A 17,530-nucleotide genomic window follows, 5' to 3' on the forward strand; every position below is an offset into this window, starting at 1 on the left:
TTCAATGGCGTCGTTAGCAACAGCATTTTTAAGCTTCGCCAAGCTGGAAAGCATTAACCGTGTATTTACATGTTCATGGTTTAATAGTATTGTTGATTTTCTGTCTATCCTTCCAGTCAGGGGTTTATGTATTTTGTTTCTATCTGCATTTGAGCCCGATGCTAACATGTTAGCTCCCTAGCTAAGTTAGCTTCAATGGCGTCGTTAGCAACAGCATTGTTAACCTTCGCCAGGCTGGAAAGCATTAACCGTGTATTTACATGTCCATGGTTTAATAGTATTGTTGATTTTCTGTCTATCCTTCCAGTCAGGGATTTATTTATTTTGTTTCTATATGCAGTTAAGCACGATGCTATCACGTTAGCTCCGTAGCTAAAGTGTTTCGTCGATGTATTGTCGTGGAGATAAAACTCACTGTGAATGTCCATTTCGCGTTCTCGACTCTCATTTTCAAGAGGATATAGTATCCGAGGTGGTTTAAAATACAAATCCGTGATCCACAATAGAAAAAGGAGAGAGTGTGGAATCCAATGAGCCAGCTTGTACCTAAGTTACGGTCAGAGCGAAAAAAGATGTCTTGCACTGCATTCTAGTCCGTCACTCTAACGTTCCTCATCCACGAATCTTTCATCCTCGCTCAAATTAATGGGGTAATCGTCGCTTTCTCGGTCCGAATCGCTCTAGCTGCATTGAAAACAATAGGAAAAGATGAGGAGGTGATCAACTGACTACGTCACGCTACTTCCGGTAGGGGAAAGGCTTTTTTTTATCAGAGACCAAACGTTGCGAACCTTATCGTCGTTGTTCTATACTAAATCCTTTCAGCAAAAATATGGCAATATCGCGAAATGATCAAGTATGACACATAGAATGGATCTGCTATCGCCGTTTAAATAAAAAAAAAATTCATTTCAGTAGGCCTTTAATTGAATTTTTACTACCTGGCATCCTGAGACTAAGAATTTCATATGCCGAGAAACAATTAATTTCAGAATAAAACACGCAAAAATGAATAGTTAAGGGTGAAGGCAAAGAGACTATATATGATAATGACCACAGAACAGGAAATGTAACTTATTACAGTGTATAAAAGTAGCCAATATGTACCTCTGTACAATTCCCCATGCGTAATGAAAATTATTGTTTATAGGTTCTAATTTAGACAGCATGACATCTTTGTGCAAGATGACCAGTAATATCCCTTCCTATTTCCCCTTTTCTTACACACTATATAGTTTTTATATTTCTTCGTATACATATGACAATTAAGAATGGTAAATGTTACTTAAAAGGTTTATTAAAGGTTTTTAAAAATGGCGACAGATGGAGCCTTTTAGACTCCACTCTGTTACGAGTCACAACATACCAAAGTTTTGGGTTCTCTTACCAAGAATTTCCCGAATGAGAGCAAATACTTTCTGCTCTTTAATCATGTTGTTCTTCATCCTCTCAATGTCCATTGGAGGCGGTGGTTGGTAGAAACTGCATGTGCTGTCTCTTCGTGCTGCTCGCACAGCATCAGGATCATCTGAGCATCAAAAGTGAAAATCTTATGTTATTATGTTTTCAATAGTGCTGTCAAAAATGACATTTTTTAATCACAGTGTTGCTGTGGATGGATTTTGATTACCGGGTATACCAATACAATATCGTTCTTTTCGATTATTCACAATTCAATAACATACATTTTTAAACTATAATAATTGTTTCATTTTTCTATGAGACTCGAGAAAAAGAAAGGAATATATATGCACTCAATGTGTTTATTAAATACCTTTACCATCATGTTGATGTTAACAAATGTTTTGTAAACAAACGTTAATGTGGATCTCTAGCTCATTTTGTGTTATTAATGAGGCGTTTAAGATGGAAGTGCTTCAGTAACAACTTTGAGCAGAGTGTGCATAATACTTCACGTTGACCGCCTGTCATGGGTTTGTTTTGTGCGCAAATTTCCCATCACTAAGTCCAATGTACTTAGCATCTTCCATATTGACTTGTTTAGTTCTGCAGGCTGTCACCACCAGATCAACTGCTCATTTGCATATGCACGACAGTAACACGACTGCCCAAACTGCGTTATCAGAGACAATTTAGGGATTTTGAGTCATTCCGTGCTGCAGATGGGTTAATTGCCTAGAGAACATTATCAATAATAACAATTAATTAATCTGCATTAAAACATTCATTTGGATAGCTCTTCTTCGTACACAAAATAATGCAACACAAATGGAAAGTAGCAATAACAAACCATGATTTTTGAGGCTATCGTCAATCTGAGGGTCTCCGTATTCTTCCTGGTCCACCTTCTTCAGAACAAGAGCAAAGAAAGCAGCAAAGCCAAGAACCTGGAACAGACAATGCTCCTGAGTACCATTCTAGTTGGCATACGTAATACAATGGTAGTATTATATTTAATACTAATTTGATATACATTATACAATATTAGAAGGGAATTGTTTAACATTAGAGTTTGCATTATACTGGCCTTACCTTAAGAGGTTGCGTGATGAACAAGCTCTCAAAAAAAGACACCACCATGGATATTAACCAGCTTATAGAGCGATCTTTCCCATAAGTCAGCCCGTACATCATGGTGAAGTATCCTGACACACCGCTAGTTGCGATCACCAATGTCCAGCCCACAAAGACAAACCACCATGGCAACCCACTCTGGCAACATTTTTTAGCACCGGCTCCGTTTTCTCCTCTCTCTTCTGGACTAGGACTGCGATCCGACTGTTCTCCATACAGGCATGGTGACGGGAGGTGGAACTCCAGAAGGTTCTTCATTCCCTGAACTTGCTGCATGGCTTTGTTGTAGCTGTCTGGGTTTGGGAATCGAGAAGATCCCAGGAAACCAAGCTTCTTCTCAACATGACGCAGCTGCCTGTACAGATACCTGGTGTTGTTGCTCTTCTTCTGAACCCCATCTGAGGTCTTCTCCGGGCTGCCCCATACACTCTTTTCTGAACATTTGGAATTTTGATTTGAAGAATTAGTCTTTCACAAGTCTGATTGCTTTGAGAGGCAAAGTATACCAAAATCATGATCAGGGCATAGATTACCTTGAAGGTCCACTGCACCTAGACTTAGGATGGAGCGTTCTCTTTTGGCGGTATCAGTGTAGAAGTCACAGGAGGATCGATTTTGCTGTCTTATGATGTCTTCCACCAGTGACAGCAAGGTGTTGATATCGGTCTGTTGACCAGGTCGTAGCTCAATATGAGGCAGAGGACTCTTCATGGCCTTTGACAGTGACTGGGCAATTCTCTTTATGTCCTGATGGAGAAACCATGTGTGAAGTTCTTAAAACATAGAGGAGAAAAACGTATTGCTTACAGTTGTTAGAATGCAATAAGCTGGCTTCATTTGACAACATGTTATACGTTTTTCTTTGTTAAGAATTCTTAAATGCCAATTCAAATGTGCAAAAGCGAGTTTGGCTTGGTTATAGGATCAAAAATGGTTTTCGCTTTTCACCCTTGCAGTAGGGGATTGGCAGTAGGCAAATGACGGTCTCCTGTATTTATAAGTAAATCCACAACTAAGCTAACAATAGCGTGTGTGTTTACTTTGAATGATGATTTTTGTCTTTTCTGATTTATAAATGTTGTTATAATGTTAGATAGTCGTGTTAAAGGGGTCATGTTATGATTTATTTCCTACATTTAAAACACTTCTGAGAGGTCTACATAACAAAATGTTGCAAAGATCTTGTTTTACAGACCATTCCCAGGCTGCTTTCTGACTGTCTCTTCAGAATGCACCGTTTTCTGGTCGGCCCTATTTATGTACCAAAGCCCTCTTCCACACCAAGCTTCCTTGGACTGTGCCTCCACCCTGCCAGCCATGTTGTAGTCTTCCATATTGAGTCTACTGAACAGATAAGTTAGAAAAATATGCTACTGTACGCTACAGTGGAGGATTTTAGCATGCATGTACATGTATGAGCCAGTCTGCTCCACAACTCTAGGATGGAGAAAAATAAGGAACCTATTGACTACAACTTTGGATGACAACTGGATAAAAATGGCGTACTCGCCAAAGATAAACCTCTATCATAGATGGAGGTATTCGCTGACGTAACTAAGACAAAACACGTCACTAAGGTCTCAAATTCCAGACTGCTGGTTTGGAGCAAGTTTGGAAGAAGGCAAGATTGTTTAATAAATATCTCCACCATGCCTCCATGGCTTGATTACAAATTTTTGGGACTTAATGGGATCTCAAATACACAAAAACAGGCACCAAGAGGTAAGAAAAGTTGGTTGTGCATAATACAGCCTCTTTGAACAATGCCGAAAATGTCAAATCAAAAGGTTTTATGCGTATGGGAGTAAGTTTGCACCCAGTTTTAGATGCCTTTGTTTTGCAGTCTTTTAAATATTAGCTATATTGTGATGTCACAGTGAGATGGACATACTTATTTGCACATTACGTATACGCTATCAGCCGGAGGGGTAGGAGCTCCAAGATACATTTGGATAATTTCAATTAAATCAATCAATTATTCAATCAATTCATTTTATTTGGATCATGGTAAATTTTCAAAAGCACATATTTTGTAATCAACCATTCAAAAGGAGTGCAAAGAAGCAGAGCTTGTCTGGTCCCACCACTCTGCCTGAAGCAGCTTTCCATAGAGAGAGAAAAAAGAAAGAACAAGAGGAAGAACCAACTGAACCACAAATTAGCAAGCACTTGGCAACAGAAGCAATGAAAAACTCCCTTTAGGGAATAAACCTCAAACAGAACCCTGGTTATGTAGGTTAGCCATTAATCTTGACCGGTTGGGTACAGAGAGGGGTACAGAGAGAGGGTATAAAGCATAGCAAGAGAATAGAAATAGCAAATAGTTCAAAAGGGTTAGGATAAAGCAGAGCCTATTTGATTCTACCCTTGTCCCATAATATTTATGTGACAGTAATATCAGACACTTAACTTCAACAGTTCTTTTGTATATACTTTTAGAGAGGGTGGGGCATGGTTTCATTTGCAATGTGTGAACGCCTCCACAAACAAAACATCTTGCAGACATATGCAGAAAGTAGTTTATAAATGTGACTGTTAATAACATTTTTACATCAAAAGCATCTCCAATACATATTATCTAGACCCCAAGGAAGTGTGTTAAATGTAAATTAAAACCATAGGTGCCCTCTAAAATGTTACAATAACGTATCGGCTCGACCAATGAGCACCCAGCAGTGTTTTATGTCACCCATGCTGTATTTCACTGCATGCTTGCATGAAACCTCGGCTGAGCAGCTACTGTTTTTTAGTTTTATATGGGCAAAAGTGAAGAGAGTCCTAGCAAGCCACGTAAGTACACCGCGGTGGTACCTAAACACGCCTGTGAACATTCTTGAGACTTTGTTCATGAAGTCAAAAGTGTCCTTACCTTCATCACAGTGTCTGGTGTGATGTCCTTCTGTTCTTTCAGAGGGGAAGAGGTCTGTGATGGGGACACTCGAACTGTCTTCCCCTGCTTTGTCTTGTCTGATTTTATGACCTTTTCCCGAGGACGAGTGTTTCTAAAGATGCTCACAATGAGTAGATTGATGGGAAACATGATGATGGAACTCTGAAAGCCAATCATAACCTGCTGCCAGGTGAACTCAATGTGACCTGCAAAACACAGAAGGTTGTGTTAGCAAGAAGCTCTCATCCTGCTGAATCATTGACACATGATAATGATGCATCAAAAACAGGAAATAATCATATACCCAGGTCCATGGTCTGTTCCGAGGGATCTGTAGGAACACCCCAAAACATGATGCTAGTTAGCATGGTGCACAGCAACAGGGAAAAGCAGCAAGAAACTCGCTGCACACGGGTAAAAGTGCTGCATGGAGGTCGACTTATGACAGAGAACCAGATGTGTCCATCACGGAAATCCTTAGCTGTCTTCATGAAAAACAGATTGCTACAAGGACAAAAAGAGAGATGACTCCAAGGTAATGTGTATTGCTTCATGATAAAAACTGTTGGCTGCCCCTACCTAAATTTCTTCAGGTCCTCCTCTGTAGCTACTGGGAAGACCTTGTCAAGACTGCATTCTCCCACGTCGACAGCAAGCCAGGAGTTACAAAGAAAGTGCCATTTCTGGCCACCATCCAGATCTTGCACTGTTACTTTGTTGACATACCTGCATGTCGGATTAGTGTGTTCATCATTTTAACAGCAAAGACTCAAGCAATCATCAGCCCCCATGCTATACCATGCAGGGTGGGTGCCCGAGTTGTCATGCCACAACCTGATGCCCTGCAACTCTCCAAGAGAAAAGTGTGTGGTCAAGAGAAATATGTCCTCTCCGCCCCTCTCAAACAAAGGTTTCTCAAGATCAGTCAGATGGTGGGGCTCGCTTTCTCCTTCCGTTCCCAGCAAGGTTAATGTCACCTGAAAATGGTGGTGTTGCTCATGAGACACAGAGATTCCCACTGCAAATGTTCAGTGATAGGACTTACCTGTGAGGAGGTGGCTGCGCCATGGCGATGCCCCGTGCTAACTGTCACCATATAGCAGTACTCTGCCAAAGGGTCATTATCTTCAAGCACTGTAATCTTGACCTTGAAGTACATGCATAAAAGGGAAGATCATATGTCTATCTGCAGTGATGGGCAATAACAAGCTACATGTAGCTAAGCTACGTAGCTTAACTAAGTTTTCCAGTAGGTTGGCGTTAGCTTAGCAACTTTTTTGACGAGCAGCTTCTCCATATTGCTACTTTTAGACCCCTGTATCTAGGTAGCTCACGTCAAAGCTAAACGTTACAAAGAGAGAAAATGGACTGCGAATACAGGCCACAAAAAAAAATGAATAAAGAGAACATCCATACATTTGGAGAAAATCCATGATGATTGGTTGGTGTTCGTATGATGAGTCACAATTGGCTAAGGTTAGGGTGAAACATTACAGACTGACCAATCGAAGGCAAGATACGGTGAGTCATCGAAACTAGTAAGCAAAATCCGAACAGTCACGGACACATGTCACATGACAAGGAGTGAGTCGGAGACAGAAAGACGCTTCAAGCTGACGACTCAAAAAAAATAAAGATATTTGAAAATGGAGGAGTAATTCTCTCCTGCAGATTAGATTTTTATTTAGTGATGAAGACGACGCCCAGGAAACCCACAATAATGTGTGTCTTTGGCCATATTTACACAAATGTATGTCTTTTTAGAAAACAATACCCAAAACTTTAGTTTTTAGTTTTTTATTCTGTATATCAAAATCATAACTGCTCTCTTCATCTAAGACATCCAACAGAAATTTAGGAGCACACATTAAAGTGAGTTGAGTTCATGAAAAGTTGTAATACACATAACCATTACCAACTGTTCCCTAACAACACACAAATCATTGTTTTTTGTCAAGATATACTGTAGATAGATGCTGTTTTTTTTTTTTTTACTGTGGGTAGAGAAAATAATAACATTACAGGGGTGGGCCAAAGAAAAGGCAAATTAAAATAAATACATAAGGTGGGGTGCGGGGACCCCTAGAGGTAGTTGTAGGGTGTCCCCAGCTAAATGACAGATAGTAATGGACCCTTATTGGGTCCGATTTCACACTTTCAGTTACATTAGCATTGATATTATACATAAGGGACCATAGATAGAAATGCCAATATATGTAGCTTTGATGTAGCAAGCTACTTTGGCCGTGTAGTTTGATACAATTCTACGGGGATAGCTTCCCCAGTAACTTAGCTACATTTAATCAAGAGTAACTTGTAGCTTCGATTAAATACTACATTTTCCAAGTAGCTTGCCCATCACTGTCTATCTGAATACTACATTGTACAATGGCTCATCACAGAGTACTGTCTGTGTTTACCTGGGAACATACTCTACCTGAAATCTATTTGGCTCATGTGCAATAATTACTGTACGTTAGTATAGCTTGTATCTCAAGAGACGTAGACTATTCTAAAATACTAACCTTAAGCATGATTCAAGTAAATATGGTACCTCAACTTATGAGTGCCCCGATTTAAGAGTGTTTTGAGGTAAGAGATCTCTTCCGGCTAATTGTTATGCTTTAAGGTGCAAGCAAATGTTTTAGTTACTAGCATCCCTTCCATTAGTTGTCATTGCAAATGTCACAGTGAACCCCGAAAGATCCGACCAAAACTTCCAATGTATTAGTTTATAGCTAGATATCGACATAACTTTTTTTTCCAACTGTGGGAAGAAATAAAGTAAGTGTGAAGGAGAGTGCTGAAAAGAAAAAATTGATGATATTCATTGAAATAAAGAAATATCACATCCTATCACCGGGCATGCTGCGTTGAGAAGCGGGGACCGGAGTACCTACAGAGAAGCGAAGTACCACTTCAACAGGGAAGTGGAGAAAGCTAAATCTGTGTACTCTAACCGTCTACAGCAGACCTGGGCATTCTGCGGCCCGCGGGCCGCATCCGGCCCTTTGTGCGTCCCTGTCCGGCCCGCGTGAGGCCAATTATAAATTACAAAATAAATTTAAAAAAGTATCTATGTCGAGTGTGCAATACAACGGTGCTGCTTTTGTTTTGAAAATCGTTATTTGTATTACTTCCGTGTGGACGTATGCGTGTGCGTGATTGTGAGTGAATGTGAACAGCTGCAATCACAAATTACAAAATAAAGTTGAAAAAACATCTATGTCGTGCGCGCAATACAACTGTGCTGCTTTTATTTTGAAAAGTATTATTTATGGGCGTGTGTCCGTGTGTAACCTGCGAGTGAAGGTGCACATGCAGCGACAAGTGATGCACGGTTTACACCCGAGACGCTAAAAAGAGAAAAGTTGATGACGAATGCCGTGTTTTCAACAAGACATGGACTGCCAAGCAACGTTCCCTCTATGGTGCGCGCCTGCGCAATTGCGCACTGCTCAAGCGTCCGCTGCGCGCAGCAAATATATGCCGCGCACCAAATCAAATCCCATCTGAATTCTAAACAAAATAAACCTATTTATTCTATGTAATTTTGCAATGCAACTTTGAGTGACAGTGACAACAAGCGGCCCTAACGGTGTTTGTCAACACCGTTCAATTGAACACCGTTCAATTATTGTAACGTCTATCGAGATGCTTCGAGGACAGGAATTATATCGATCACTTTATTGAGCAAAACTGTTTATATTCGGACATAACCACACCAAAAACATGAGTAAAACACTTCTATCTCGAAAAACTAGTCATTTTCTGCCGTACAAACCAGGCCAAAACCAACTTGTCATCTGTCACCAACACGCATACCCCTAAACCACTGGTGCGTTTATGGCCACACAAAAAGTCGGACAACTCAAACACCACACAAAGTTACACTATGACTCCTCAGTCATACGTGTGCTTATTTTACTGTCATTTATTATTAATGTTAATTTATTTATATTAGTCATGGAATGCTGTTGCACACACTATGTTGAAGTATTACTATTATTATTAATTATTATTATTATTATTATTATTTATCTTACGGTATACATCAAAAATAATATTGAGCAAAATTTAATTGAAATATTGTCGATGTGGCCCTCCAGCAGTGCTCGGGTTGCTCATGCGGCCCCCGGTAAAAATTAATTGCCCACCCCTGGTCTACAGGAACAGTTCCGCTCCAATGATTCTGCGGCCGTTCGGAGAGGGCTAAGGGCCCTTACGAACTATAAGCCCAAAACCCCCCAGGCCCTGAATGACCTGAATGACCGGACTCTCGCTCAGGGCCTCAACACACATTACTGTCGTCATGAACGGCCTTCAGCTCATCAAAGCCCTGCTCCCCCCACCATCACCCTCTCCACCAATGCCAGCACTTCATTAAAGGACTCCAAGGACATCACAGGACTCGAAGAACATCATAGGACTGTAAAGCCCTCTCCATCCGAGAAGAGGATGTACGCCGGCAGTTCTGGAAGCTGAATACGCGGAAGGCCCCTGGGCCGGATGGTGTCTCCCCCTCCACTCTCAGACACTGTGCGGATCAGCTGGCTCCTGTCTTCACTGACATTTTTAACACCTCTCTGGAGCTATGCCGTGTGCCGTCCTGCTTTAAGACCTCCACCATTGTCCCTGTCTCCATGAAAGCACGGTGCACAGAACTAAATGACTACAGGCCAGTTGCGCTGACGTCTGTGGTCATGAAGTCCTTTGAGCGCTTGGTCCTGCCCCACCTCAAGGACATCACCGCCCCCCTCCTGGACCCACTGCAGTTCGTCTACAGAGCCAACAGGTCTGTGGATGATGCAGTGAACCTGGCCCTCCACTTCATCCTGGAGCATCTGGACTCCCCAGGAACATACGCTAGGATCCTGTCTGTGGACTTCAGCTCTGCCTTCAACACCATCCTCCCTAGACTGCTACGAGACAAGCTCTACCAGCTCAGCGTGCCCGACTCCCTCTGCAATTGGATCAATGACTTCCTGACAGACCGAAAACAGCACGTGCGGCTGGGGAAGATTGTCTCGGACAGTCGAACCACGAACACTGGTACTCCTCAGGGCTGTGTACTCTCCCCCTGGCTCTTCTCCCTGTATACAAACTGCTGCACCTCCAGTCACCAGTCCTAAAAACTGCTCAAGTTTGCGGATGACACCACCCTCATCGGGCTCATCTCGGATGGCGATGAGTCCGCCTACAGGAGAGAGGTGGACCGGCTGGCGTCCTGGTGCAGCCTCAACAACCTGGAGCTGAACGCCCAGAAAACAGTGGAGATGATCATGGACTTCAGGAAAGTCACAGGCCCACCATCCCCCCTCCCCCTGATTGACTCTCCCACCCCCGTCTCCATTGTGGACTCCTTCCGTTTTTTGGGCACCACCATCACCCAAGACCTCAAGTGGGAGCCGACCATCAGCTCCCTCATCAAGAAGGCCCAGCAGAGGATGTACTTCCTGCGGCAGCTGAGGAAACTTAAGGTGCCGACCGAGATGCTGGTGCAGTTTTACTCAGCCATCATAGAGTCCATCCTGACCTCCTCCATCACCGTGTGGTTTCCCGGCGCCACAGTCCAGGATAAGCATAGACTGCAGCGCATCGTACATCCTGCTGAGAAGGTGATTGGCTGCAAGCTCCCATCCCTCCAGGACTTGTCCTCCTCCAGGACCAGGAGGCGTGTGGGTCGGATCACAGCTGACTCTTCTCACCCTGGACACAAACTATTCTCCCCTCTCCCCTCAGGCAGGAGACTACGCTCCATCCAGACCCACACCTCCCGCCACCTGAACAGTTTTTTCCCCTCGGCCATTAGGCACATGAACAATAACTCCTAACAGTAGCTCCTTGAATTCTTTCTAAGTCTATAACAAGATCTGATAGCTCAGTTACAGCTCTTTTTATTACCAAATATGTGTTATATGTGTTTTATGTTGCACGATTGCACCAAGAAAAATTCCTAGTTTGTGAACCCGTTCTCAAACAATGGCAATAAAACTATTCTAATTCTGATTCTGATGTAGCTAACTTGGCGAAACAATTCAGGCGTATCACAGCTATAGTCTGCACCATACTAAAGTAGAATGAGTCGATAACATCAGCAAAGGATGTTAAAATAATATCTAAACGGAGGACATTTATCCATGAAAATATGGACAAGATGCTGATGGAGATACCATAGAAGTCCACTATCCAGGGTAAATGCTGTACATTATCATAGCATTACTATAATACAGTACTGAAGTTGTTGGTAGTACATTATATTGTATTGCTTAATATTTCTTATCTAAAACTTTGTTTTCATTTTTCAAAGCTCGTAAGTTGAGGTACTACAGTATATATAAGTATAATACCAATATTATACAATGCTAGGGAATGTACCTCGCAAGGGTTTTTTACCTTAGCTGTGTCCTGAATGTCTTTTCTTCGAGCCCAGACAACCACCAGGAGATAAGCAAAGAAGATTGCCCCCACAAAACACACCACCACAGGGTTGTTTGCGAAAGTGGCGAAAAGTTCTGCGGTGCGGGATACGTCTACTAGGTTTGGCATGACAAAAAAAGAGCTGCCAAAGAAAGTTAAGTGGTTACACAGACACTGAGTGACCAAAGGCGTGGTGAGTGGGCCAACCTGTGGGAAGAATAAAGCGGGAAAAACAATGCGGATGATGCTTTTCATAACTCAAAGAGGCAAAAGAGGGTTTAGCACTTACCCGGCAGCCATTTTCACTCCAAGAAGACTCGATATCGTCCCAGTACTTGCACTGGGCTGCAATGGTTATGATACTGACAGTAGTGTTAACAGATTTTACGCCCGGCTCTACTTTTGGCTTCATGACAAGGAAGTGCACACCAACATCACCTGTCCTATCTTGAGGACTAAGGACCCAGGTATATTTTTCCTCTGTGGTAAAAATCATCAGGAGACACAACACATATTAGTGGTAATCAAATAAGTAGATATGCACATGCTGGGTGCAGAGGAGAGCAAATTTTGTAGTAAAAATATGGTTGTCCAATATACTGTAAATCTGATAGCTCTAGATTTTATTAAATTTCATATTTTAACATACCTTCTTTTACATTCTCGAGAGGCATCTGAATTTTTGCGACATAGTCCTCACTCGTCGGATACTTCTTGTACCCAAGAAGTAACATGAAGGAAATGTCTTCAGAGGGCTCAGTTTTTAGCACCAGTGTTACATCAGGGGAAGGAACTTCAATAATAATCGTGCTAAAATTTCCCAAGTCCAGAACTGTACTGTTCTCCTGTCGTACATCTGGCCTGGGAAGGAGAATCTGAAACCCCCAGTAACACAAACACCTATTAAAAACTGTTCTCATATGGCCCATATTATGCACTACTGACATTTGAGTTACAGGAGCGCTGTGCTTTTTTTTTTAACCTTCTACAAAAATGTCCCCCGCAGGTTTTTTAACTGAACTCGCGGGCCACCAGTTGAATAGCTCAAATGATGAAAAAGAGAGGACCAAAAATGGAACCTTGAGGAACACTACTAGCTAAACTAAAGAAGGTGAACACATGACTACTGACTGCATATGAACTAAACAAGCCTCCTTAGTTATATAAATCACAATAAATCACATATAAAAATTGTGACTGCCAAAAAAGGAGTGGACATAAAGGGGTCCCTTGAGGAACGCCTCAGTTATGTAAATGTTCAATCCCAAGTGTTATGTTATGGAAGAACAAGTGTTTTAAGTTTGCTAGCAAGGTTAAAATGTCAATGCAAGGATCTGCCAATATTTTTACAGTGGTCCAAGTTTCTTTATAAAATAGAAACACTGTAGTATTTGTAAGAATTTGCTGCAAGAATGTTTGTTTTCCGAGGTTTGAACTGAACCATGGGAGCCGATTTCGTGTCATTCCTGGGCTGGATTTGGCCCATAGGCCGCCTGTTAAATAGTCATGCCATAGAGCTTGTTTATGACCACCAAATCTGAGAAAAAAGTTATTTGTTTGCTCCACTTTTGAGAGAAGATGTGTTTAAACGGTCACTTTTAAAAGTTTTGGGTTTTCATGACGACATAAATGAAAAACCTCTCTATGGTCCGCCCAGTCAAAACAACACCTCTTTACATCTACAGTACATAACAGCTTTGGAAAAGGTAGGCTTCACTACACATCATTAAGTTAAGACTGGAGCACTGTCAGTCAGATAAAGATGTGGGTGCAGAAAAATCTGTCATTTTGTTCCTTCAGCAAAAAGGCTAATATGCTGCTCAAATTAGACTGACATACTATAGCTATGCTAATGTACAGGCTGTGTACACAAAATGACATGTTCCCAGTAGGGCTGACTTTTTTTTGTCCTGTCCAGCTACTCAGGCAAATCATATTGTTGATGGAGAGGCCTATATTTGCTTTACAAAAGAGAAGTGTGGTATACTTCTCTTGTTGTCTTATTTGTATTTGACTTTATTAAATGGATTTATATTATTATTTGGCGCAGCCGGACCGGAGCATGAGGGGATAAAAAGAGAAACAAAGGAAGACAGAGGGGGAAATTGCGGGGACCATATGTAATAATAATAATACAGAGAGAAAACATTAGAGAGACAACAACAACAACAACAAACACAACAATAACAACCACAACAACAGAACAGCAGCAGCAAATATGATATGTACAAATATGATATGAAAAGTGATAGCAAAAAGGTAGTTAGTGAAGTAAATATTAATAACACAAAAATGACAATGAACATTATTGCACTACAAATGGAGCAATACAAATACCAATAGAAATAGCACTATTGATAATGAATAATGACAATAATTACTTCTATTATCAACAATACAATTGTTTCAAATGAAACAATACATTTATGTAATGATAACTTGAAATACAAAAGAAAGCAGATAAATGGAGGGGAAGAAAGAGAAGCAAACTGTATTAACCTTGTAGATTGTTATAGTAACAATAGGTTAAGCTTTGTCAGTGCCGTGTGTTATCCAGTTTCCCCAGTAGGGCTTACTAAAAGCACTTTTAAACTGCATACATTCCAGCATCAAGGTTAGATTTTGGACAATCCACTTACAATATACTATTGTGGGCCCTCTTTTTAAAATAGTTGAAAAACAGTATAATATGGGACATGTATTATAGTTTATTGTTGCTGTATAGTACCTCAATCTCTGAAGGCAAATTCTTAACAGGGATGACGGAGCCATTCATTCTTGTAAGAGAGACAGATCCCACAGTTCCCGAAATGTTTCCCCCTTTCCACGAATATGGGTTCTTTTCAAAACTCATCATCTGTGGCATATTATACACAGTACAGTATGTGGATACATTAGTTTGTGAGTTAAATCAAACATAATATACTTATATGTAGTAGTAGTATCATTAAAAGAGAATAAAGCTCAGTTTTGATTGACACTGTTTTGAAATGGTTGTTATGTAGACAAATAATTCTCTGTGGTACGCTATAATGCTAACTATGCACTACAATATTCATATTGTTAAATTATTACCTCTGATAGTGTCAGTCAAAACAAAACTGTATTATCTTGTTGAGGACAGACAAAGTGGTTTGTTTTGGTATATCAGCAATATTCAAAATAAAATATAAAGTGCACACACTTACTCTAACATCCACTGGCTCGTCCGGTGAGACTACATCAGCAGGCAGAGAAGGGAAAGAAAATCTAGAAGCACTGCTCCTCTGGATGTGTATGTCCTGCTCAGACATGGTTTCTGGAGACACTCTGCAGAAAGTGTATTGCAGTTTTAAGACATCTCTACGAGAACCACCAACCATAAAATCAAGTGCACCTGTACATTAATGTAAACTGTATCAAAACCCACACCGTCAGATAAATATATTATTATTTTAGGTTAAAGATGACTCATTTGAGTAACAGGACTAATAGTAACAGGAGTGAGTTTTTAGTAGGGGTGTGGGGTAAAATCGATTCGAATTCGAATCGCGATTCTCACGTTGTGCGATTCAGAATCGATTCTCATTTTAAAAAAATCGATTTACCGTATTTTTATTTGTATTTATTTATTTAAAAAAAAAAAAAATTGTATTAATCAATCCAACAAAAGAATACACAGCAATACCATAACAATGCAATCCAATTCCAAAACCAAACCCGACCCAGCAACACTCAGAACTGCAATAAACAGAGCAATTGAGAGGAGAGACAAACACGACACAGAACAAAAATTAATATGATCAACAACAGTATCAATATTAGTTACAATTTCAACATAGCAGTGATTAAAAATCCCTCATTGACATTATCATTAGACATTTATAAAAAAATAAAATAAAATAAAAATGAACAATAGTGTCACAGTGGCTTACACTTGCATCGCATCTCATAAGCTTGACAGCACACTGTGTCCAATATTTTCACAAAGATAAAATAAGTCATATTTTTGGTTCATTTAATAGTTAAAACAAATTTACATTATTGCAATCAGTTGATAAAACATTGTAACTAATAATAATAATTTACAATTATAAAAACTTTTTACAAAAATCTACTACTCTGCTTGCATGTCAGCAGACTGGGGTAGATCCTGCTGAAATCCTATGTATTAAATGAATAGAGAATTGTTTTGAATCGGGAAAAAATCGTTTTTGAATCGAGAATCGTGTTGAATTGAAAAAAAAAATCGATTTTGAATCGAATTGTGACCCCAAGAATCGATATTGAATCGTATCGTGGGACACCCAAAGATTCACAGCCCTAGTTTGTAGCATAAACAAACATACAATTATGGTTATGGCTATGGTTCGAGTTTATATCGAACATGCATACAATTACAACATGATCACAATTTCCATTTTCTCCTTCTAACATGTTTGAAAAGGAGTAGGCAGAAGCAGAGTTTATTTAATCTTACTCCTGTTCCATAACATAGCAATTGCTAACACTCTAGTTCAGTTCACTTCCTGTTCTCAATTTATTCAGAATATACTCCATAAATAATATTTAAAAAATGTTTTAATAAAGTTGTATTTGTATTAGTACCCTGCCTTCCACCCGAATGCAGCTGGGATAGGCTCCAGCCACCCCCGTGACCCCAAGAGTACAAGCGGTAAAAAATGGATGGATGGAGGAAGTTGTATTTCATATAGTGAGATGAATAAGATTATCAATAAATTCAGAATGTTTATAATGGTTCTTTTGTTTGGAGGACGGCGTGGCATGGTTGGTAGAGCGGGCGGGCCCGCAACTTGAGGGCTTCTGGTTTGATCCCCAGCTTCTGCCAGTCACGTCCGTTGTGTCCTTGAACAAGACACCCTTGCTCTTGATGGATCGTGGTTTGCGCCTTGCACGGCTATCAGTGTGTTAAGGTGTGTATGAATGGGTGAATGTGGAAATAGTGTCAAAGCTCTTTGAGTACCTTGAAGGTCGAAAAACGCAATACAAGTATAACCCATTTACCGTTTACTTCGTAAACACTCTGAGTTTGAACATTTACTTACATTGGATCACATTAGTACACTGTTTGATATCTTTACTTAATCCATTTCATATTTTCATTGCATATTAAAGGTTTTAAGTGTTGTACGTGCAAACAAAAGTTACATTTTTCTCTGAGGTTATATTTCTCTTCTTTTGTTGAGAATAATTGTTGTATGTTCTTGGGTAGCAGGTTACAGTTTGCTTTGGGCATAATTTTAGCTGTTTACAGATTCACAATAATTTCAATATTTTCGATTAAATAAAGAAAGAGTTTGAATGTTCTCCATATCCAACATTATGTATTATTCAAGCGGTTAGCGACTGAAGTGTACTGTATATTTCTGCACAATAACTCAGATATGGTAACAGTTCTGGGTGTCCCAAGTTACCATAGAGTGTGAGGTAAGGAGGAGAAGTTTTGCCCCTCCAGAGTTGCCGTATGGCTGTGACGTAGGGTGTGTGTGGTGGTGGAAGAAGGTGTGTGAAGATAACATTAAAGAAGTGGTGGGGACCGGACCTGCTCTAATGACTCCCATTTATTATTTTATTAGACAGGTACACAGAATATGCGAACCCAGGACCCTCGGCTACATTGGTGGCAGCGGTGGGATTTTAACCGCTGTGTTGAAAAAAAGAAAGAAGAAAGTGTTACACGGGACT

The 17,530-nt window shown here is 40.4% G+C and overlaps 1 protein-coding gene across 1 annotated transcript in view; it reads right to left on the reverse strand.

Moving 5' to 3' along the window:
* Window positions 1–17,530, reverse strand: part of LOC133642104 (polycystin-1-like protein 2) — a 59,459-nt gene that overhangs the window by 5,893 nt on the left and 36,036 nt on the right. The window contains exons 21-34 of the mRNA XM_062036230.1: window positions 15,034–15,154; window positions 14,574–14,702; window positions 12,495–12,720; window positions 12,135–12,325; window positions 11,822–12,052; window positions 6,471–6,572; window positions 6,224–6,402; window positions 6,005–6,151; window positions 5,730–5,929; window positions 5,405–5,631; window positions 3,069–3,282; window positions 2,494–2,969; window positions 2,252–2,348; window positions 1,388–1,528 (exon numbers count right to left, since the gene is read on the reverse strand). Coding sequence (XP_061892214.1) covers window positions 1,388–1,528; window positions 2,252–2,348; window positions 2,494–2,969; window positions 3,069–3,282; window positions 5,405–5,631; window positions 5,730–5,929; window positions 6,005–6,151; window positions 6,224–6,402; window positions 6,471–6,572; window positions 11,822–12,052; window positions 12,135–12,325; window positions 12,495–12,720; window positions 14,574–14,702; window positions 15,034–15,154 — 2,681 coding nt within the window. The remainder of the gene's footprint in view (window positions 1–1,387; window positions 1,529–2,251; window positions 2,349–2,493; window positions 2,970–3,068; window positions 3,283–5,404; window positions 5,632–5,729; window positions 5,930–6,004; window positions 6,152–6,223; window positions 6,403–6,470; window positions 6,573–11,821; window positions 12,053–12,134; window positions 12,326–12,494; window positions 12,721–14,573; window positions 14,703–15,033; window positions 15,155–17,530) is intronic.

This window comes from Entelurus aequoreus, linkage group LG02 (assembly GCF_033978785.1).
Source record: "Entelurus aequoreus isolate RoL-2023_Sb linkage group LG02, RoL_Eaeq_v1.1, whole genome shotgun sequence".
Taxonomy (NCBI): domain Eukaryota; kingdom Metazoa; phylum Chordata; class Actinopteri; order Syngnathiformes; family Syngnathidae; genus Entelurus; species Entelurus aequoreus.